The sequence below is a fragment of the Zootoca vivipara genome, chromosome 12 (assembly GCF_965207765.1).
Source record: "Zootoca vivipara chromosome 12, rZooViv2.hap1.1, whole genome shotgun sequence".
Lineage (NCBI taxonomy): Eukaryota > Metazoa > Chordata > Lepidosauria > Squamata > Lacertidae > Zootoca > Zootoca vivipara.
Genome location: NC_142595.1, coordinates 47812897 through 47836271, shown reverse-complemented (window position 1 = coordinate 47836271; position 23375 = coordinate 47812897). Strand labels below are relative to the sequence as shown.

The window sequence follows — 23375 nt, the reverse complement described above, 5'->3', positions numbered from 1 at the left end:
AAGGTTCCCTGTGGCTTGGTCCCAGGTCACCCCCACGAGGTGTGAAGCTCTCCTCTTGTGGAGGGCAGATGAATGATGTGGTTTCCTCCCTGTGCCAGTGGCTGTGGTTAAGTGGGAGGGCTGGTCCTGGCCTTGCTGTCGCCTGGGCTCTCAGCTGCTGAGCTGCAGGGAAACCGAGGGAGGCATTTTGGTGGCTTCCAGACCCCCTTGCATACAACGCAGGCCCGAGAGCTCAATGCTTGACTTTAGACAGGAAGGCCATTCCTCCCCCCCCCCCCGAAAACCAAGCGGTGGAACTTTGGAAAGGCCTCTTCTTTAACAAAAGAAAATCTGTGTGAGAAACAATGCAGAATCAAAAGAGTTGGAAGGGACCCTCAGGGGCTACCTAGTCCAACCCCTTGCAATGCAGGAATCCCAACTAAAGTGTTGAGACATAGTTACATGGCAGACGGCCAGTCTCTGAATAATTGCCTGTTGCGTCTGAGAACCTAAATACACGTTGGGCCCAACAACCGTGGTGTCACTGCTGTGCCTGGGCCAAATGGACTCCATGAGGACTAGAAGCATTGCAGGTAGTGTGGTGGCTAAAATTCATTGCCGACACCTGGGATATTCTTTGTCCTTTGTTTAAAAGCAGCAGCAGCAGCAGCAGTGAAAGCCTCTCTTATCCTGGAATTAACTTGGGCTGCCCATTTCGCCTTGCAGAGATAATGCCCATTGAAGTTTATCCTCTTTAGGATCTGCTTGTGAATATATTGCCTGCATTGCTCATTAATGTGCCACAACTGGCTTAAAAAGAAAAGGAGGGAAGAGCCATCCATTTCTCTCCAAGGCTTTGAGCAGCTAATCACAAGGCTGCCTTAAATTCTCGCCGTAGCCTAGAAAAGAGTTAAAGCCCTTTGGGTTGTATTCTGCGTGTGTGAAAATTTGGCAAGGTCTCAAGTACACTGGGCCCTTCATTGGGCAGGATGGAAAGCTGAATAGTTTTGTGTTAACTTGAGAGCTTGCACGTTTTCTTACCAGAAGGGGCATGGTTTAAAAGTAAAATAATAAAAGTCGCCCAGCCTTGTTCAATAGCTATCATGTATTGATGCACAAGCAGCTTCCCCTATCTGAACCATTCAAAATTAAAGTAATTAGAATAATATCCCATCCAGGTTTGTCCTAATAGTTAGGGATTCTTTCTATCTGTGTTCTAGTAATAGAATCTTTAGCCCTTGGGTTAGAGTGTATGTTGTCTCAATGCAGCAGTTATTTAGTATTATCTACCTGCTTTTCAATTAAAACCCCCAAAGATGTTTATATAATGTCAGGGAAAAAATCACATATATAGCCAACCCACTACATTAAAACAACAAAAAAGCAGCAGTAAAATGTCTTACTACATTTCTAAGATGATTCATGAAAGTCATCTTGCATCTTCAGAACAAGCTAGAAAGCTGAGGTTTTGGTGCCACCACCAATAAGTCCTGTCTCTTGTACCCACCCATCGAGACTAACTTACATTAGTTGAGCTTCCGGCATTGCAGGGGGTTGGACTAGATGACCCCCAGGGTACATCCCAACTCTACATTTCTGTGATTCTAGGACCGAGAATGGGGCCTCCAGCGTCAGTTGTGAGAGACTGAGTAGGCTCATGGAGGAGCATTGTGTTGATCCTCTTGCGCTCGTGAGGACTCGAGTCCAAATAAACTTCTGAGAGGCAAAAGAGGTCCTGGTTCGTAATCGGCATCCCTTTGGCAGCATGTTTCCCACGGAGACGCTGCGCTTGCCATACAGCTACCAAGCGGGGGCAGAGTGAGGCGTAGGGCTTCTGCCATCTCTACTTTATTCCTGAATCAGCAGAGGACCCTTGCCCAGCTCCCCAACTCCTCATCTGGGCCCCTGTTTCATTACTTATGCCCTCGTCTCTTTCCCCCCCCCAAAAAAAGGTGTGGCGGCCACTTTCCAAACCCCTGACGCTGACCTGACTACCCCCTCTATGCGGGGCTTTCTCTCTCTTTCTCCTTCCCCTTCCTCCCTTCTCTCTCTCTTTCTCTCTCTTTCCATTCCCCCCTTCCCTTTTTCTCTGCAGGGTTCAACTCAGCCCAAGGCCTTCAAGAGGAAGATATCTGTTGTCTGTAAGTAAAGGAGCCCTGGTCCAGCGACCACACATGGCATCCGGACATGTTGGAGAAGGGTGGGAGTTCTCCTGGGATCTCCCCCTGCCGCCACTCCAAGGCAGTTCTGAGGGGAAGGAAAACCAGGAGCAATGAGCAGCCTTTGCTGCATTTTCTGGAGTCGCGGTGGATGGGTTTAGCCAGGAGAAAATCTGGTTAGGTATAGGCACAGCATGTCGGCCTTTACCCAGGGGGCTGGTCTTAGTGGGGCCAGAGGGAATTTTCCCATGTTGTTTAATAGACGAAGAAAAGTGCCAGCGTGTCTTTCTCCCCCCCCTCCCGGCCCATTTTCCTCCCACTTTCCTCCCAAGCTTCTAGTCCTCATGTTAGATGGCCACAAATTGGGCTGAGTATGAGTGATTCTTGGGGAAGTCTGCCTCCCTTGGAACTCAAGAAAGCAGATCTCTTTTTAGTGCAATATTAAGGATCGGTTGTCTGATCACTCTTATTAAAGTAGTTTTTGCAGGGCTTTAAACATTTACAAGGGACCCAGGTGGCGCTGTGGTTAAACCACTGAGCCTAGGGCCTGCTGATCAGAAGGTCGGCGGTTCGAATCCCTGTGACGGGGTGAGCCCCCATTGCTTGGTCCCAGCTCCTGCCAACCTAGCAGTTTGAAAGCACGTCAAAATGCAAGTAGATAAATAGGAACTGCTACAGTGGGAAGGTAAACGGCGTTTCCATGTGCTGCTCTGGTTAGCCAGAAGCGGCTTTGTCATGCTGGCCACATGACCTGGAAGCTATACGCCGGCTCCCTCGGCCAATAATGCGAGATGAGCGCGCAACCTCAGAGTCGGTCACGACTGGACCTAATGGTCAGGGGTCCCTTTACCTTTACCTTTAAACATTTACAAAGCTCCTCGTCCTTCCCCTCCCCTGTCATCACTGCGTGGCTTAGGCTGGATTTTGGAGTAAAGGGAGGGGAGCTGGCCATATCTTCCCTGACACTGAGCATGTGCAGAGTGCATTCCTGCCCAAGCCACCTGGGTTTACAGAAGCCTTCGAGACTACGCCTTAGCCCTTGCAGCTGTCTCGAGAGATTAATCCCTTGAGAGATGAACCTGAGGGCGCCAGGGAGGTACCCCCCTCTGCCTCCGAGGTGCCATTTCACTGAAAAACAGAGCAGGCTGCGTCCCTGCGAGGGGAGGGGTCTTAGCCTTGGGTCTGCCCTCTTGATTTCAGCGTCATCGGTGGCCAAAGGCACAGCGGCAGCAACAAACAGTGACACAGAGGGAGGGCAGCCAGGAGGCCGGAAGCGGCGCTGGGGGGCCAGCACAGCCGCCACGCAGAAGAAACCTTCCATCAGCATCACCACAGAGTCCCTCAAGGTACCCTGGGCTCACAGCGGCTCTATTTAGGCTCGGCACAGCTCCTTAAATCCTGGCCTGACCCACCCCTCCCCCTTGGTCCTCCTCCCCCCCCAGAGCCTGATCCCTGAGATCAAGCCACCGACGGGAGGGCAGGAGGCAGTGGTGGACCTGCACGCCGACGACTCGCGCATCTCTGAAGATGAGGCCGAGCGGCACCCGGAGGAGCCCCCCCACGAGAAAGCCCTCAAGATCTGCCGCACCGTCACACAGGTTCGTCCCGTCAGCGGTGGGCTCTGGGTGGGCGTTTTGGCTCAGAAAGTAGCCGCAGGAATGTGGTCCGGAGCCTCTTCTGAGTGGAACCGCAAGGGAAGCCTCTGGGGGCCTCCCCCTCCAGGCCACCGTAGGCAGGCAACCTCCACATTGTCTTGCCTGCTCAGGATGGCAGCTGAACTGCCTGCCTAAGTTAGCACAAGGGGTAGAACAATGTCCCCTTGAAAATGCATATCTTTAAGACAACTGGGTTTTCCTTTTCTTTCTTTCTTTCTTTCGTTCCTTTTTTGGGCTTCACGTTGGTGCTTTTTTAAATGTTGCAAGTCGTATTTTTCATAGTATAAGCAAGTAAGCAATACCCGGGAAAAGCTAAACTAAACAGAGCTAAACAGAGATAACCAAGAGAGTCTCTCTTTCAGTAGATCCATTTCCGTCAGTTGAGAACGAGCCGTGAGGTGTAGCATCCGAGGTGTTTACATATGAGATGAAGCTGAGCCAGGTCGCCTCCCAGTTGCTCTCTAGGCCTATTGCCCTTGCTAAGCCCGTCTGCGTGTTTTTCTGGCTACGCCATTGGGCACATGGCAGGCGCTGCTGCTGCTGCTGCTGCTTCCAGTGGAAGCCCTCTGTCCCTCGCTCCTGAAAAACACAACCTGTTTTTTCTCTCTCCCCCCCAGGTGGTGCCGGCTGAAGGTCAAGAGAACGGCCAAGGAGAGGAGGAGGAAGAGGAGGAGAAGGCGCACGAGGAAGAGCTGCCCGAGGCCCCTCCCGCTGTCGCCGTAGAGGCAGTCGTGCTGCCGCCACCCGTGGAGCACGAAGTGAAAAAAGGTGCGGGGCGAGGGAGAAGGGGAGGCTGCAGGGGCGGAATGACAAGCGGGGGCCGGAAAGTCCGAGTTCCTGCTTCTGAGCCCCAACTCCCCTTCATCCCGCCCCGTAGTTACGCTGAGCGACACTCTGACGCGGCGCTCCATCAGCCAGCAGCGCTCTGGCGTCTCCATCACCATCGACGACCCTGTCCGCACAGCCCAGGTCCCCTCTCCGCCCCGCGGTAAAGTCAGCAGCATCGTCCACATCTGCAACCTGGTGAGTCCGTGACCCGGGTGGGGTGGGGTAGGGTGGGGAGGGTGGCCCTCCAGCAGCCACTGGACTGGGGGCAGCACCTGCCTTAACACCCCGGCGGCATCCTTTTGCGCAGGTGAGACCCTTCACTCTCGGGCAGCTGAAGGAGCTGCTGGGCCGGACAGGCACCCTCGTGGAGGAAGCCTTCTGGATCGACAAGATCAAGTCCCACTGCTACGTCACAGTGAGTTTTCCGCCCCGCCTCCCCCAGCTCAGAGGAGCAAATCCTTGTTTCGAACGCAAGTGCCCTGCAACGGATTGGCGGATGGCCTGGGAAAGGTTGGGATAGAGCCAAGGGCCTCATTCCCTTCCCGGGAGCCTTCCAGGGGCCGGGGGCAAAGGCGGGCAGGGAAACCAAGGTCATCTTTGTCCTTTATACAGTGGGCTTGCCTCTCCACGCACCTGAAGGCCCCTCTCTGTCTTCCATCCAGGCAAGCACACATGGAGGGGCCAAGCGAGGCCAACCGTGGGGTATGGCTTGGGGAGAGGGCCAGGCAGAGATATATTATGGATGGCTGCATTTGGACCCCAGGCCTGCAGTTCCCCACTCCTGATCCTAGAGGTTCTGCCCCCCCCCCCCCGGACTGTTTTCAACCAAGTTTAACTCCTTGTTATTTTGAATGTCTTTAATTGTTAATTTTTCTCATTGATAACTTCATCAGGCAAGCAAGCAAGCGGTGTATAGGTTTTGTTCAGTGGTACCTCGGTTTAAGTACACAATTGGTTCCAGAAGTCTGTACTTACCTGAAGTGTACTTAACCTGAAGCAAACTTAACCCGAAGTAGGAGTGTAATTGGTTCTGGAAGTCCGTACTTAACCTGAAGCGAACTTTCCCATTGAAAGTAATGGAAAGTGGATTAATCCGTCCCAGACGGGTCCGCGGAGTACTTAAACTGAAAGTACTCAAACCGAGGCATACTTAAACCGAGGTATGACTGTACACTGAATGAAGCCAGGATTAGAGCACATTTTCCCATCAGGGAAGAACTATTCACTCTTTCTCCAGGAAAGGGTGGTAGCAGCCTTGAAGGTGAAAGACTTGCTTTTTGAAGCACTAAAACTCAAATTTGAGAGAGAGCCGTATGCAAGACTGGAGCGTAATCCCAGAGCCACCCGTGAACCTCGTCGACCGAACATTTTATAGGACTTGTGCTCACTTAGTGACAATCCCCTGCTCTAAAGCATGAAGGGAAACCAAACTTGGTCTTTATTTTTTAAATCTTCCTTCCTTTTCACCTCCCTTTTTCTTTTCAGTATTCAACAGTGGAAGAAGCGGTAGCAACTCGCAACGCCCTCCATGGTGTCAAGTGGCCACAATCAAACCCCAAATTCTTATCAGCAGACTTTGCAGAGCAAGATGAGGTATGAACTGTGAGAGATCAGGCAGAATAGAGGGTGGGATTTGTTGCTGTCAGTTCCCTCGATGTCTCAGGAGAGGCTGTATGCAGTAAGCTGGGAAGATGGGGAGAAGGAGCCCCATTTTTAAATAAGTCTTTCAGTTTACCTCCCCTTTTGAGGGGTACAGCAGTGCGGGGCTGGGGCACTTGGGGCCGGCCATCCAGACAAGAGCGTTGCTGGTCAGGCCAGTGGCTTTCAAGTCACCATCCTGGTCTTGCTTTGGCTGACCAGATGCCCTCTGGGAAGCCCAGGAGCAGGACCTGAGCACAGCAGCCCTCTCCCCCTCCTGTGGTTTCCGGCAACTGGTATTCACAAGCATTGCTACCTCCAACTGCAGGGGGCAGAACAGAGCCATCATGGCAAGTAGCCAATGATAGCTTTTTCCTCCATGAATGGGACCCATTCTCTTTTGGAGCCCATCCAAGTTGGTGCCCATTGCTGCCTCCTGGGGATGCAAGAGCCACAGTTCAGTTATGCCATGCAGGAAGAAGTACTTCTGAAGCCTTCAACTTTATTGGATGCCCTTCTAGTGTTATGAGAGGAGGGGACCTTTTCTCTTTCCACTTTCTCTACACCACACAGCATTTTATAATCTTCCATCATATTGCTTCGTCCTCGCCTTTTCTTTAAACCCCAAACCCCTAAATGCTGTGAACTTTCTTCAACCCCCTCGATTGTTTTGCTTGTCCCTTTCCCAAATCTTTCCCAATTTTGCAATATCCTTTTTGAAGTGAGGCGAACGGATGTCTGGCTGCATTGCCCAGTGGTCAGGAGTGTTTGGACTTGTGGTCCAGCAGGGTCTGGAGAGGCGAAGGCTCCTAAAAGTAGAACGCAGGCGGAGTGTAGCATCTTAAGAGGTCGGGGCTTCTCGTGCAGTGAAAACAACCAAAACAGAACTGGTGGAGAATTCAGACAGGACGGAACACAAATGAATGTCTTGCTTCAAGACATTTTCCTGTGAAACTCATTGATGTTGAAGGTTGTGGTGGAGGCCGGTGGGGGTTTTCGAGGATGGGGCCAATGTATGGAGGTTTCATTTGTCTGCCCAGGGATAATAGCCCTGTTGACGTGGAGTGGAAATCAAGGGTGAAGGCCTGCAATTTGCTAGATGGACATCGCTTGGCCTAGTGGGCATATTTCTCAGAGCAAGTGGCTGGCCACAGTCAGAAAGAAATATAACACTGCTCTATAAGGGCAGTTTATCTGCCTATTTCCATTTGTATCCTGCCCTTTGGCTCACGAGGAGCCTCCGTGGCACATCTGAAGAGCCTGGTTGTTGGATCTGGCCAAAGGCCCATATAGTCAGGCGCCCTGTTCTCAAGGTGGCCAACCAGCTGCCCCAATGGGAACCTAAGTGCAACAGCCCTTCCATTTACATTCCCCAGTATAATGCCTCTATGACAGTGGTGAATATCTCTATCCTCCGCTAATGGCCTTACCCTCCATGAATTTGTCTTAATTCTCTCTGAAAGCCACCCAGATTTGTGGCCATCACTGCATCCCATGGACCAAACTCCTGTGCACTGACTAAAGAAGTCCTTTCTCTGGCCTGCCTCAAATCGTCCAACACAAAACTGCTAAGTCAAAGGCAATGGAATCAGTTGGGAAATGCTTCTTGAATGATCGGAGTGCCGGGCGTTTTAAGGAAAGCTGCCATGTGTGTCTGATCTTCCTCTTCCTCCTCTTCCCCAGCTGGATTTCCACCGGGGTCTGCTGGCCGAGCGTCCCGCAGAAGCCAAGGCGGACGAGGCGCTCTCCCTCCCTGGGGTGGGCCTGGGCATGCGGGGGGAGCGCGAGATGCCGCGGCGCTCGGAGGCACGAGAGCGGGAGGCGGTGGTCCGGGAGCAGTGGGCCGAGAGGGAGAGAGAGATGGAGCGGCGGGAGAGGACGAGGGCCGAGCGGGAGTGGGACCGGGACAAGGTGCGCGAGGGGCCCCGCTCTCGATCCCGGTCCCGGGAGAGACGCCGCAAGGAGCGCCCCAAGTCTAAGGAGAAGAAAGCCGAGAAGAAGGGTGAGTATATGGGCCGTGTGTGTGTGTGTAAAAATTCTTCCTTCCATGATGGATCCAGGGCTGTGTGGGAAGGGGCAGGCAGAGGGCAGCCCCTTCCTTCCAACTCCACGATGCTGTGATTCAGCCTTCCCTCTGGCATTATCAGGCGGACACATGAGTATTACCATTGGGGCAGCATGAATTTTTGAAATCTCCGCCTCGCCTTTCAGCAATTGCCATTTTGAGTGGCTGAGAGCATCTGGAGAGTGGGTGGGCCGAGGTCTTTAGGAAGCCGAGGGAAGAAGGCCCAGGAAGCCTCCCTTCAGAGACCGCTCTGGCGTGCAAAGTACTTAATCAATAACAACTGTAAGAATAGAAGTCTGAGGCTGCATTTGCCCCTCTGAGGTCTCTGCTTCCTCCTCTCTCTCTCTGCCAACAGAAAAGGCCCAGGAAGAGCCCCCCGCTAAACTGCTGGACGACCTTTTCCGCAAAACCAAAGCAGCCCCCTGCATTTATTGGCTTCCTCTGACAGACACCCAGGTGAGAGACACTGTCCTTCAGGAACGCGACAGTAATATCATTTGCTGCTGTCTGGACTGTCAGGGAGATGGGCTGGCTTCCCCTGTCGGGTTATTCTTGTTTATTATTCAGGGTGAATAAGCCAAGCAATCCAGAACGTTGGTCAAAATCTGCCCTCGCGTTCAGATCCTTTGGGACACTGGGTCAAATGGACAGCGGGAGGGTGCATACATTTCCCTCTTCTCTGTGACCCTGAGGACTAGAAACTTTTATTTCTAAAGGCGAAGAGATTCCCAGGGTGCAGGCCAAGCAAGATGTTTTATGCATCCTTTACTTTTTTTGCCCAACTTCTGCTAGCCGTCGTAAAGAGCAAAGAGCCACGCAGCCTTTCCTGAAGGAAAGTTTGGCAACGAACTGCGTCATTAAATGGATTCTGCCTGGCTCCAGGTACACCAGGAGCTCTGCTCTCCTGGTCCATGGGGCTATTTCCTCTTTTTTTTTAAGGTTTTAAAATAAACTTTATTTAAATTTAAATTAAAATACATTCATCACACACTTAAGAAAACACAAGCATACCAAACAAACACTAACATTCAAATAATAATATACAAAATCATATAACAAAATAATAATAAAATAAGCTGATCATATAGTCTTCTTGTAAATAATTCTAAGCAAAACCACAATTATTTTCAAAGATGCATAAACAATACAAAAAGGAAAAAAGAAGGAAAGAAAAAAAAGAAAATGGGGCTATTTCCAACCTCCCTTTTCTTGCCCATTCTCTTCCCCTCCAGTACGTTCAGAAGCAGGCCGAGCGGGCAGCCAGGGCCCGGGAGCGAGAGCGCCGGCGCAAGGAGCAGGAGGCGGAGGAGGCCCGCCAGAGGGAGCGCAGCCGACAAGCCGAGCGGGAGAAGAGGCGGGAGCACAGCCGGGAGCGCGAACGGGAGCGCCCCAACGCCACAGGAGGCGGGGCCAGCAGCAGAGGGGGCGAGCGCGGTGGCCGGGACCGCGAGCGGCGCGAGGCAAAGGCCCGCCATAGTCGGAGCCGGAGTCGCAGCACGCCTGTACAGGACAGGGGGGGGCGCCGCTGACCTATTCCAACTTCTTTACTTTGACCTTCTGCGGGGAGGGAAGGGGAGCGGTGGCGGCACTTCCTTCCCCCACCCCCTACCCCAAATCTAGCCCTGGTTTTTTGGGAGAGGACTGGGACAGCCAGGGATTGGGCTTCCCCTTTTCCAGCAGCTCTTGCGAGGAGGGAGAGGCGTGCTCGACGGATGTAATGGCTGCGGCAGGGAGAAGAAGGGGCCTTCCTCCTCGGAATGTGGGGCGGTTTTTATCCCCAGTCCTCCCGCTCCCCTCTTCTCCTGGGGCCAGCTCCCTCCCCGTTAATTTGTATTTTATTTTGGGAATTTTTTTTTTATTATTCTGATGAATACAGGAAAAAAGAACATAATAAAGAGATGGCGTTAGTTTTATACCCGCTGTGCATCTTTCTTGTTGGGTTGGGGAGTCGAGTTCCAGAACCTGCTCAGAGCGGGGTGCGAAAGAGAGAGAGAGAGAGAGAGAGAGAGAGAAGGAGCTTGCTAGCAGCACACCAACAGAGCTCGGCAATTCCAGCCCCTTGTGCCAAAAAAGGAAAGGGCAATTTCAGAAACAGGGGTCAAACATCTTTTCCCCCCTCATGGGACCACGTATTTTCCGCCTGCACAGCCATTAGGCAGCAGATGGCGCCTGAGAACAGAAGGCAGAGGCTCCACCACTCCTCCCAGTACCCAGATGGGCTTCACTGGTGCCTTTGAACTGTCAAGAAGCCTTGCTGGTCTCCGAACAGCTTGGGCAAAGCCCAAGAAGTGACCGCAAGCAGTCAGGGGGACACCTGGATCCACCCAAAAAGAAACCCAAAGATGAGAACCCAAGTCCTTTGCTTGCTTGTATTGATTTTGGAAGTGCCTCACAAAATCTGAAGCTAGGTCCCCCTAAGCTTACACAATGCATGCAAATACAATAAAACGCTGCACATTTCAAGTTGCGTTAACCAGCTGCCCGTGGTCCACATCTTGGGTGTTTGGGTACATAAAGCTCCAACAAGAGAGACCTTAGTAGAGTGCAAAAATGGGAGGGAAAAGTCAATGGCTAGAACTCCCATATGGTAGCATGGGAAGGGCCTACAGGGGCCATCTAGCCTGACCCCATTTCAGCCCTCCGTCTTTTTGCTCCTCTCTTGGAATTTAATTTAAAAACAAGTTCCAGAAATTGGATGGTATGTGTTGCAAAAGATAAACTATCCCCAAAGTCTTATTTTATGAAAGGTAGTTTTGCAATGGTTCCCTTCTGCCTCATGGAGAACTTTGCTAGATGTTTGCATTTTTAACCTGTCTGAAGAATTGCACAGTCCTGGACATCTACGCTCCTCATTTTTTCTCAAATCAACACACTGAGGTAAGTTAGACTTGAAAGAGACTAGTCCAAAATTTATCCCATGAGCTTCATAAGCCCGAGTTGGGTCTCTGAAGCTCCTCCACACTGTTTTGGACGAGATGAGCCTCAGGGTCCCTTCCAACTACAATTCTATGAATTTGTCTGGGGCAAGGGTCGGCAAGGTTTACCTCGCCTGGGCCAGTTCACTCCAGCAGAGATCCCTTTGTGGGCCAGATTGCACGCATGCCTGCAATTTCTGGCATCTACGCAGATGCGATTTCCAGAGTCTGCATGTGCAGACATGATTTCCAGTGCTGCGGAAGTGAGTCCCTGTGCTGTGCTGCGCCAGTTTAGTGCAGCGTGCAGGGACTCTCCAAGCGGGTGCCTCGGTTCGGGGGCGGCTCGAGGGCCAGTTAAACAACTCCCGTGGGCCACTTGTGGCCCATGGGCCTTAGGTTGCCTACCCCTGGTCTGGGGTAAAGGTAAAGGGGCCCCTGACCATTAGGTCCAGTCGTGGACGTCTTAGGTTGCAGCGCTCATCTCGCTTCATTGGCCGAGGGAGCCGGCGTACAGCTTCCGGGTCTTGTGGCCAGCATGACTAAGCCGCTTCTGGCGAACAAGAGCAGCGCACGGAAATGCAGTTTACCTTCCCGCTGGAGGGGTACCTATTTATCTACTTGCACTTTGCACTTTATCTACTTGCCCTTTGGTCTGGGGTATAAAGGCCTAAAAAGCATTTCATAGTTCTAGTTACAGGTAGGTAGCCGTGTTTGTCTGATGTGTGCATGGTATCTGAAGAAGTGTGCATGCACACAAAAGCTCATACCAATGACGAAACTTAGTTGGTCTACTACTGGAATGATTTTTTTTTGTTTTAAAAAGCATTTGTTAGGCATGCAATTCCCATCCTGGCTGATAGGTGGCACCAGTGTTCCACAGCTAATTACTTAGATGGGAGAAAAGGAGAATGCAAGAACCCTCTGAAAATGAGCTGCGGTTCCGGCAGTACAAAAACCAGAGGTGAGTTTTTATGCCTGGAAGAAACACTCTGAAGTTTTAAAAGGCTTTATGCAGCAGTTCCTTTCGTTCAGCCACCCCTCTGCCTTTTTCACCCTCCTCAAACCAGAACTGCAGAACTGCAAGGGACCCCGAGGGTCATCTAGTCGAACCCCTTGCAATGCAGGAATCTCGAGTAGATCATACAGGGCAGAATAGAATTTTCCCTTTCACATTTTGGTGCACCTCCGGGGATGCTGCAGGAAATGCAGCAGAAGGGCCGTACGTACCGTAGCAGTAGGACAAATGCTCTGAGTGCAGAAGGCCCCAGTTTCAGTCCCTGGTGGCATCTTCGGGTAGGGCTGGAAATGTCTTATCTAAAATCCTGAAGAGCCTTGGAACAATCAAAACACAATATTGTTAAACAGTTTAAAACTTAACAATCACAGACACGGGATCCTAAAAATGTAGACTTCAAGTGTGCAAATGACAAACTAGAGGCGCATCTTCACAGCGTCCTGTGGGGAGGGGGTTCCACAGCTAAGGGGCTGCTGCAGAGAATAGCCTCTCCTGGGATGCCACCCCTGAGCTTCTGGGCATGGCGAAACAACGGCCCCCACTGGCCTGCAGGGGTAGGGAAGAAGGTGGTCTTTCAGGTATTTGGGAGGGGGGGAGGCTTTAATTGGGCCTGGAAATGAATGGATGGCAAGTGTGCTGAATGAATGGTAGACTCAAAGAATTACAGGAAGGGACCCTGAGGGTCATCCAGTCCAACCCCCTGCAATGCAGGAATCTTTTGCCCGACGTGGGGCTCGAACCCGCGACCCTGAGATTTAAGAGTGGCACAAACCAGCTTCCTATGTACCCGGCTGAGCCTATTCTCCCCCCCTCTCCCATTTCCTCCACCTGTTTGCAGCAGGTGTGTGTGTGTGCTCCGCTTGTGGCGATGTTCAGTGTTCCAAACTCAGCCCTCTTGATAGACGGTGCCCTTTCTATGTGCTTCTCTGCCAGGTGACTAACAGCAGTCCTGTCTTGCTGGAAAGTTGGGCGCAGTGTGCGTGTGTGTGCCTGTGGGGCGGGCAGGAGAGGGGGAGCTGGGTGGGTAGAGAGATGAGGGTTTTAGACCTTGCAGATGATTAAAGCTTTGCACACATTCCCACACCCACACGGCCGCTGTTTCTGCCTCGTTCTCCATAGCAGATTGCTTGATCCACCAGATTTCCTCTTTCGATCCTCCTAACTCCGGCTCAAGCTTGGGAGGATTACATCACCTAACGGGATTTGGGGGTGGGGGTGGCCTGCGAAGAGAGGCCTAGCTGGAGAAGGAGCTAATCCCCACCCAGGGACCCTCTGCTGTTTCCCCTAAGTGCCAGTCGCAGTGGGTCCCCTGCAAATTCTCCATTATGAGCGCACGGGGATGCTCAGCCAACTTACGGGCTGCAGAGCAGCTTTGAAGATTTATGCCGTCCTTCATGTATGTACACTACTGCGGCCGCGATAGCCTTTATTTTCTGCCTCCCTGCCAGCCAGCCCCACTGCTGAAGCCCCCAAGACACACAGTGAGCGTAAGAGATCAAATTAAAAGCACAAATTTTGTCCCTGAAATGCCCGCCAATCCAGAATTTCCCCCATTCTCTGTCAGTGGTGGTCTGTGGACTTCTTCTCCTATGGCGATCACTCGTAGCTGAGTAAGATTGTCTTCCATAAACACGGTTTTAACAATGAGTCCGTAAGTGACTATGGAGGCCAATTCTGGATCCACACGTCCTTCCACAGCGGGGACATTAGTTTCTGGGCGGGATTTGATCACGGTGTGGATTTGCCAAGCGTGCCTTCCTCTTAGCATGTTTCTCTCTTGCGTCCTGAGTTCGAGTGTCTTCAAAGCCCATGGCACCTTTGGTAAAGGCTGTTCTCCAACTGGAGCGCTCGCAGGCCAGTGTTTCCCAGTTGTCAGTGTTTATACTACATTTTTAAAGATTTGCCTTGAGACAGTTTTTACGCTTTCCATTTTTAAGTTCGGAATAGAGTAGCTGCTTTGAAAGACAATCATCAGGCATCTGCACAACATGACCAGTCCAACGAAGTTGATGTTGAAGAATCATTGCTTTCAACACTGGTGATCTTTGCTTCTTCCAGTACACTGATATTAGTTCGCCTGTCTTCCCAAGTGATGTGTAAAAAAAACCGTTGATGGAATATTTCGAGGAGTTAGAGATTGTGTTTATAAGTGGTCTGTGTTTCACAAGCATATAGTAAGGTTGGTAGTACAGTAGCTTTGTAAACAAGCATTTTGGTTTCCCTGTGAATGTCCCGGTCCTCAAACACTCTGCACTTCAATTGGGAGAAAGCCGCACTCGGAGAGCTCACTTCCTGCTGTTTATCTACAGTAGATTATATTCACAGATATGTTGCATCTGAACATGGAGGTTCTAATTGGATATTGATGTTAACAGGCCACAAACTGATCCCACCTTGTCTTTAAATCCGTTGATGCTGGCAGCCACAATCATATATTTTAATAGGGCCAGAAGTGATCACGGGAGCCTCTCCTTGTTATCCATTATATACCCCCTGATTTATTTATTTTATTTCATAGCTTGCCCACAGGCCTGTGCAGATTGCTTGGCCTTCTGCAAAATGCAAGCGCCGGAATTGGTACGAGAAGCAGAATCCAGCCATGGGAACCATAGCTTTTGTTTTACATAAGGTTCTAGCCCTCGTGGTGGCAGAGTTAAGCGTGAGTTGAGGTGACAAAACAAACGATGAAAGGAAGGAACGCAGGAGCAGATCGGAGCAAAGGTTTAAGAGTTTTAGGGTGGCAAATTCAAATATTTTTAGCCTGTATGTTCTCCTCTGTCCCAGGAGCCTTGTAACTATAAAAAACACCTCCATAAAGCAAACTAACGGTATAAAAATACTATTACAAATCAATAAACGTCTTGTTAAAAAACAGCTTATACAACACTTCAGCTCGGGCTAGGCTGCCCATTTGTTTCTGCTACTGTTTTTCTGCTATTCTACACACAGTGGAAACTTGTGCCGAGAGGGGCCTGTCCACTTTCTGAGTCCTCTTAGTCCTTGGGAGGCAACTGCTTCGTGAGCATCGTGGGGATTGGATGTGATAGCTGCCCTAGCCAGGGTTGGGGGTCAGGGCCTTGCTATGGGGCAAGCAGAGGCAGAGAGAGACTCCCTTATGATCCTGCCTGAGCGGAGGGGTGTGGGAACGGTTAGGCGCTGAGTGACAGCCAGCGATGCATGTGGGGGGGGGGAAGATTCCTCTTTTCCCACGCGATTCCCCCGGGTCCTCTTTCTCCTCGCGGGTCTATTTTTATCTCTCCTCTGCTATCGCCTTTCTCCTTCACCTCTTTCTGTGGTTGTGCTGTTGTGCATTGCGAGGCGGCTCTTGGCTCAGAGGAAGCCAGGATTGGCTCTGCCCAAAACAATCCCCGTCTGCATCTCTCGGTCAGGTCAGATCTTTGACTCCTGACCCTGGTGGCCACTTCTAAGAACCTGCATGTCCACCATTTCCTTGACCACTTCCCCAATTGCCAGCCTATGCCAAAGCCTAGATCCCCTGCCCCACCCACGGCCCCCTTTATATGGGAGACTGGTCTAGTCATATCTACCAAAACTGCCCTTTGCTGGCTTTGGCCTAACCTATAGACACCGACCCCCTAGCCACCACGATCCACTCTCGCCACCTAAACAACCCTGGAAAGACCTACACCCAAAATTCACCTTTCCACTCTGGCCAGTGCAACTCCTCAAACTTGTCCCCGGCCCTCCATATGTCGCTCTCCAGCCCCACACTTCTGGTGGGTGATGGCTTTTAACCCCAGCCTGGTGCGCTGACAATGGTTTTTCAAAGTCTTCTCCCTTTTTTAAACTTCAGGGCTTTTGCTTAATATATTTAATCTCTCTCTCTCTCACACGCATGCCCTTCCTCTCAGTCCACTTATGGGGAAGTAGAGCTTGACCACAAGACCCCCACAAAAAACCGTGTTGAGGAAGAACCGAAATGACCCCCCCCATTTCCCTCAGACCGGAATGGGTTGATTCAGCACTGAACACACACACACCCCAAATGGATTTGCCCTCTCCAAATATTTGGGGTTCGCCCCCCTTTCCCCCCATTCCTCAGTCCCCACCGCCCCAGTCCAGCCCAGTTCCTCAGCCTTCCTCAACAGCAGAGAGCCCAGTTTCCCCCGCCGGGTTAATTACGCTATTTAAATTCCCTCAAATAATCGCAGCCAGTTAATTAAACCTCAATCGATCGTTAAAAGCAGACCAATAATGAATACGCCAGCAGCCTCGCTGGGCCTCCACGAGCGTGACTCACAGCGCCCCCCCCCCCAGCCCCCAGCCCACTCCCTGCCATTGTGCCCACCCCAAAATCACCCGATGCCTTTCAGGCCTGAGCCACACAGCACCCCAAAAGTTCAAGCCGCCCCCCCGATCCCAAGGACATCCCTCAAGCCCCATGTCTGCACCACAAGCCCCAACCCTGACCCACACCTAGCCTAACCTTCCACCTCAACCATCCTGCACACCCCAAGTCTCCCTTCTCCCCCACTTTTGTTGGGGCCCCGATTCCCTCATTCCTTCTTCGGAGTTGTGTTGATGGTTGACCTGCAGCATTCCCCCGCCAATCCCGCCCTCTGATTCCCCCTCTTCTGGATTTGGGCAAAGGGGGGTGGGCGGTGGCAAGGGACCCCCCTCTTTCGTTCTGCCTGGCAGTCCGCGGGAGCGCAAGCCCCACTATCAATTTTTTAAAATGAGCCCTCATTAGGAATTCACAAAGTTTCCTTCTCGTGAATAATTCAGGGAACAAGAGAATGGGTTGAGGAGGTGGGGGGGAGAAATGTGGGGTGGGGAGGTTTTGGGGACGGGAGCCCCGCTTTCCAAGATCCTGGCTGTGAGAGAGGGCGGGGGTCGGGTGGGGTGTTCACGAGCATCACGGCTGCCCACCCCCTTCCCAACTCCCCGCCATTTTTCCTTGGCTTCCGCTCCCTCCCAAATAGGCCAAATTTCTGCCTCCCTCACCTCTCGCAGTCCCTTAAAATATTCAAGACCTCATTAAAATGCAATTGCAGCCAAACAATTCATTTCGGGTGGGGTGGGGGGTTTGCACGCAGCAGGTGGGGTATTCTGGCTGAGGGAAGAGGCTGGAGGAAGAGCTGGGAGGCAGAGCTGAAAGACTTGGGCGCAGGGCTTGGGTTCAAGACACCTTGTACTGTATTCGATAGATCTCCAAACGGAGAGGTGCCGGGGGGGGCTCAAGGCCACCTTGGGGGGGGTCTTCCATTTTGCCCCCTCACCGCTTACCTTTCCACATGTTATGTCTGGGGGTTGTTACCCAGTGAGGAAGGCCGAGCACACTCTGCACATGCTCAGGGGCACTCTTGTCCAGCTTGTTCCCATTTTCCTGGACGTTGAAAACCGATTCTGGGGCTAAGCCCGGCTCATGAGAAGCACCCATTGGAGGTCTGTGGTGTCAAGTCAGGGGAACATTATATCTGGAGGCTCCCCCCCCCAATATGTCAAAATGGGGGTGGGTGGCATGGGATTTTGAGCTGGTTTTGAGCAGGGCCGGCCTATAGATGCTGGTTGTGGGGGGTTCAACAGGCATTGGGGGCAGTTTTAGGGCAGAATTGAAAAATGTCTTATAAAGCATATTGGATTAATGATGGGTCTGGACTAAGGTTTGGTTAATTGATGTAGGGATTAGGGGTCTCCATGGGTCAGAAACAGACCCAAACCTAGTCCTGTAGAGTGAGATATTGGGGTGGGGGGCAAGGCTGAAGGTTGGATATAAACTATGGATTAAGCACTCTGTTTGTGGGGCTCTTTTGGGGGGCTTCTGAGCGTCAATTGGGGGGCAGCAGAGTTTAAGAGTCCAGATAGGGTGGAGGGTTGCAAGACATTGACAAATAGCAGGTGGGGGGAATGAAATAAATAAATAGATTTGTGCCGGGACAGGAAAGGAGTTTTTTTTTTGAGGGGGGGCGAGGGAGGGAAGTAGAGTGGAAGGATACCAGCAATTCTGAGGAAGGGTCTTCAAGTGAGGACTTGGGGGTGGAGGCGAGGGAAGAGACACCTTTTAGACCAGGAGGGACGACTCTTATTGGGGGGGGGTTGAAGAGAGTTCAGAAAATTGGGGTGGGGGGGGAGTCCTAGTCGAAGGCTTCTAGGGGTCCAGGACTGGGACAGTGGCACGGCTGGCGGGGGTTTCTGTGGGTCAGGGTTTGGGGGCAGACATTGTCGCAGTGCTAGGCAGGGGGGGGGTCGCGCTTTTCAGTTTTTTGGGGTTTTTTGGGTGGGTGGGGGGCTCTTATCTCTTCCTCTCCATTATTTCTCTCCCTCTGCTCAGACCACCCTGCCGGGAGGGGGGAGAGTGAGTAGTAGCTGAGAAAGACGAGGGAGGGAGGGGGGAGGATCAGACGAGCATCTCTGCAGAAGAAGAATCCCTGCATCTCTCTGTCGCTGGTCCTGCTGCGCTCCCGTCTTCCTTCTCGCCCTTTGCTTTTCTCTCTCTCTTTCTCTCTTCTCTTCTACCTCCCTCCTCTTTCTCTCTCTCTCTCCCTCTCTTCCCCCGCTTCCTTCTACATCTCTGCCTCGTTCCCTCCTTCCTTAACCCTTTTCCCCGGACTCCCAGCGACTCAGGTAGGTTCCCTTCACTTTTGGGGTGGGGGGGAAGGCAGAGGGAGAAGAAGGATAGAGGGGTGGAGCCCCCAGAGGGTACCCACAAGAAGAGGGGGGCGGCAAAATGTGGGGGTGGCGTGGGGGGACGGAGTGCGGGCGAACCCCACAACCCACCCCCACTTCCCTACAAGAGCTCAGTTCCCCCCATCTTTATCCATTCTTTCCCCAACCATGTTATATTATTATTATTAATATTATTATTATTGTTTGGGGAGGGGGCTGTTTCTAGACCTGGCTCCAGGGCATGGGAGGAGCGCGGGAATCACTAATTGATAAAAAGGCAAAATATGTAGAATTCTATTTGGGGTGGGGGGGCGGTTCCATCCCGCACTTCTCCGTCCCTCCCACTTTCTCATTCCTTCTTTCCAGCCCCAGCTGTGTATGTGTGTGTGTCGTCCCCCCTATTCCCGGGGGGAGTCGGGGATCAAAGTTTGATTAGGGACGTGACGGGAGAGATGAGGGGGGGAAGCGATGGGGAGCCAGCGGCGCCCGCACTCGTCCGTCCGCCGGGCTTTTTCGTTCCTTCGTTCCGGAGAGAATTCCGTATTGATTGTGACAAATGTTGTGGCTGGCGGGATTCCCGTCTGGGAGGGGAGGCTGGGACGACGAGGGACCCCCCCCCTTTTCCCCAAACAGACGCGCTCTCGCCTTTCTTTCCCTCCTTCTCTCTCTCTCTCTTCCCCCCCTCACCTACCCCCCCCCCCCGTTTTCTCTTCCTCTCTTTCTTTCTGCCTGTCTCATTCCGCGATTCCGAGGCGCCTCATTAGGAATTTCACTCACGCAGCCCTGGGTTGTAAATCTACCCCGGGAGTCTTAAGACTGCAGCGCGGGGGAAAGGATTGCGGGGGGGGGCATTGGGAGGCTGGAAAAAGAGAGGGGGGACACCTGCTGGCATGACCAAGGGAGGGGGGAGATGGAGATAAATCAAGACCCCCACCACCTCAGCCTCCCGCCCCACAACGATTCCCAGGAGAGAGGAAGGGCTATGGTGAGGATTGGTGGAACCTGACCCACAGCCCCCACACCACAACCCCTCCACACCAACCCAGATCCCACTGGAGAGACCCCCCCTACAAGGCATTTTATGGCAGCCCCCCTCCCCAGACTGATTTATGCATCAGCATAAGCTCACCCACCCCCCTCTTCAAGTGTCCTAGGTACTCCACAAGGGCTATGGGGTGGCTATAGATTTGGGGTGGCTCTGCCCTCAGTCTCCCGTCTCAGCCCATTATTCCCGCCCGCCCCCCAAAAATCCTGGTCCTCCCTCTGCATTCCTCAATGCACCTTGGTCATCCTGACCCACAGCCCCCCAAAGCTGCCCCCCTGATCTTTAAATGAATGTGATTCCTTCCTGCATTACTTGTTGCCACGCACACACACCGACCCCAGGGCCCTTGACCTCTTCCTTCCATCCATGCCAAAACCCCTCCTGTTCTGGCCTCCCTCTTTCTATTGATGCTCCTCAGATTCAATTTCAGATCCGATTCCCTCTCCCCCAACCCGCAAAAATAAACAAATAAACAAATAAACCCCAGCTTTGGTCCTGATCAGTACTTCCAGGTCTCCATTTCGGACCTAACTCTGCCCCCCCCCCACCTACTGAAACGTTAGGAACACACCGAATCGTAAAACTGGGGTGCAAGGGTCCCCCAGAATTAGACCACCCTGTCCAACTGCACTTCAGAGGCCCAGCCACCCCCAACATTATCTACACCCAGTGTGACTCTAACCAAATTTGCTTGTGGCTTCTCAAAAACCAAAAAAAAAACAACCCCACCCAATATCTTTTTGGACTTCTAGTTTCAGGGGGAATCTGCCCCCCAAAAAACTCCAGGTCCATCATGCCCCCTCCTCATTATATTTCCCTCCCCACATCTAAGGGTTGCATTACTCCCCACCCCCCACCCCGCTTTCTCTTGGAGTCAATTTTCTGACGAGGCGAAATAAGATTTGCTGGGTTTATTCTCCCAGGGTCTGGGAATAACTAATCCTAAAAAATCCGCTTAGATTTGGGCAGGAGGGGAGGGGGAGGGAGGAAAGAGACAGAGCCTGCCTGGAGGGGGAGAAGGAATAAATGAAGGAAGGGATGGGGTGGAGAGGGCTGGAAAGAAGGGAATCACTTGCAGGAGGAAGCAGGAGGGAATTAAAACAAACACAGCTAGCACTGGTCCCAGCTTAGGGCCTCGTTCTGAGCCCCTGATTTATTTTAATGGCATCTAGGAAATCTGGGATACAAGATTTACAGTTACAGAGGCTACTGAAAATTGGCATTTAAACAGGGAAGTAATAAATGAGATACTTATATATGTCTCCCCCCTTTTGTTTTTGTTTTTGCATTTTAAAAAAATAAAGAAATGCAAGCACTTTTAAATCAGTGGGGCATGAATGAACAGGGACCTAGTCTTTTAGGTTCATCTTTCCTTATGTCCTAGAAAAGTTGCCACCTTTATCATACTGCCCTTTGCCCCTTGTGCCTTTAACGGCAGTCTGATCTGAGGAGAAATTAGGCAGGGTAAAGCCTTTCTCATCTCCTGATCTCCATGCCAGAAGAAGCTTTTCAGCGGGCTACGTTTCTGAGCAATGGGCTAACATCAGAAGCACAGGAGCTGGGGAACAGGGAAGCAGTTGGCAACTCTCTGAGGAACAGGCAGGCAGAGAGCACACTATCTGTGGGTGCACTGGCTCAAAATCACTTAACGGAGATGAGGAGGGTATATATATATATGGACATGATCGGTCTTTCAATCTGGATTAATTAATCCGGAACAAGTACCACCCCCTGATCCCATAATCATCACACTCCCTGGTGCCTATTAGAATCCACATTTCCGTGTTGTCTCCTTTTTAAAAAACAAAAGCAAGCCGCCGTCTTAACACTTCCCAGATCTCTAGTAAGTTAAGCGACAACAAGAATGTACATTTGATCACGGAAACATGATAATCGCCTGTTTGCTGCTTTCTGGGCCACATTCACAAAATTTGCAAGTGACAGATTCCAGACTAAAAGGTGTCGGCGTCCTTGTTAAACAAACAAAAATTTGAATTATTACCGGGTCTTAATGCTTGAGATGCTCTGGAGTGCTGGGATCCAGCCTTGGGACACGGGGGAATAATAAAAAGGCAGCATGTGCTCTGAGCATTGGCAGAATGCCTTTCTCCTCAACCGTCATTAGCCACAACCAGCTATTGTACTCACATACCATAGGTTCAAACCTCCTAGCACATTTGAGCATGCGAGGGCCTTCCTTTTAACCCCGCAAAATGGGGGTCTGTAGCTCACTGGCAGAGCTATTCGCTTCGCATGGAAAAAGTCCAAGGTTCGATCCCTGGTGTCTCCAGCTACATAGTCATAATAAATTTAATAATAACAAGATGGTGGATCGTGGCCAGTCAGAGGAGGCTAAACATGATAAAGTGGACAAATAAGTTTCATTCAGTATAAGGCAGCTTCCTCAAATATATTCTCATATGCAAAATCGCTAATGTTTATTCTGTATTGACTATTCTGTCATCCCTTTCCTCGATCGTTGACACAGATAACAGCTGCCACTTCATATAAAAGCACGTTGAAAATAGTTTTTTGGGGGGGGTATGCGAAGAATACTGTCGTTTGACCCACCCCAGTTTTGTGAGTGAAAAGGGGGGTTGTGTTGCTAAAGGAATCCCGTGTTTTCTTTCTATTTGTCCTGGGCTGGGCCAGATCAAAAGTCATCCCCTCAGGCAGCAGAACCGGGCCACAATTTGAGGGCTTATCTTTATGGGACTATTTCCGTCCCCAACGTACCACCTCGGCGGTATAATTTTAGCGGCTTGGCGGCAGGAGCTAAGCGCCATTTTGGATCTGCCGGCCTGAATCTTGCCAGGCCTGGGCGGGAGAGAGAAGCAGCTTAGCTGTTTTGCCTCAGGTGGCAAAATATCTGAGGCTGGCTCTGGACATGGCACACATCTTGGGAAGCGTTCCAAAATTTATGAAACGGAAACTTTACAACGGTCTGCCTCTGCGCCTGTTTGACTGCCCAGATTTGTGGTTGGCCGATCAGCTTTTGGCTCCCGTGGAGGGAGTTTAAATGTATTTGACTTGACCCACTTGTAAGCTAACGCGTTGTTGTTTTTTTATGCAGCTTGGGGTTGCTTTCTGACATCTGTCTTAAGATGCCGGTCTGGGGAAATGTAAAAAGTAGGGTTTATTTCATTAGCCACCTTTTTCCGGTGGGAAATAGGTGCTACTACCACACACACCCCCAGACGCCCTTGAAATGTGTGTTTTGCCGGAGCTAATTCTGACCTGTGGCAGCGACCTGCGAATGGTCATTACTCTGGGTTTGTTAGCCAGGCTCAGGGAACAAGAAAGTGGCATCGGCATGTCTTTTCACGTGCGGCGGCAGAGCCTCTGAGACCCTCTGGAGTTATTTATGCGATATAATCATAGAATCGTGGAATTGGAAGAAAGGCGTGCGAGGGTCATCTAGTCCAACCCTCTGCGATGCAGGAATCTTT

General features: G+C 51.5%; 1 protein-coding gene across 2 annotated transcripts in view; it reads left to right on the top strand.

Annotated features, from left to right (window-relative positions):
• The window catches only part of ACIN1 (apoptotic chromatin condensation inducer 1), a 35413-nt gene extending 25176 nt beyond the window's left edge, over nucleotides 1-10237 (top strand). For both annotated transcript variants that reach the window (XM_035134784.3, XM_088655582.1), the window contains 10 exons: nucleotides 2075-2120; nucleotides 3339-3484; nucleotides 3581-3736; nucleotides 4411-4561; nucleotides 4671-4816; nucleotides 4929-5036; nucleotides 6107-6214; nucleotides 7943-8261; nucleotides 8680-8780; nucleotides 9557-10237. In XM_035134784.3, coding sequence (XP_034990675.2) covers nucleotides 2075-2120; nucleotides 3339-3484; nucleotides 3581-3736; nucleotides 4411-4561; nucleotides 4671-4816; nucleotides 4929-5036; nucleotides 6107-6214; nucleotides 7943-8261; nucleotides 8680-8780; nucleotides 9557-9853 — 1578 coding nt within the window. In that variant the 3' untranslated portion in view covers nucleotides 9854-10237. The remainder of the gene's footprint in view (nucleotides 1-2074; nucleotides 2121-3338; nucleotides 3485-3580; nucleotides 3737-4410; nucleotides 4562-4670; nucleotides 4817-4928; nucleotides 5037-6106; nucleotides 6215-7942; nucleotides 8262-8679; nucleotides 8781-9556) is intronic.
• Nucleotides 10238-23375: the final 13138 nt, after the last annotated feature.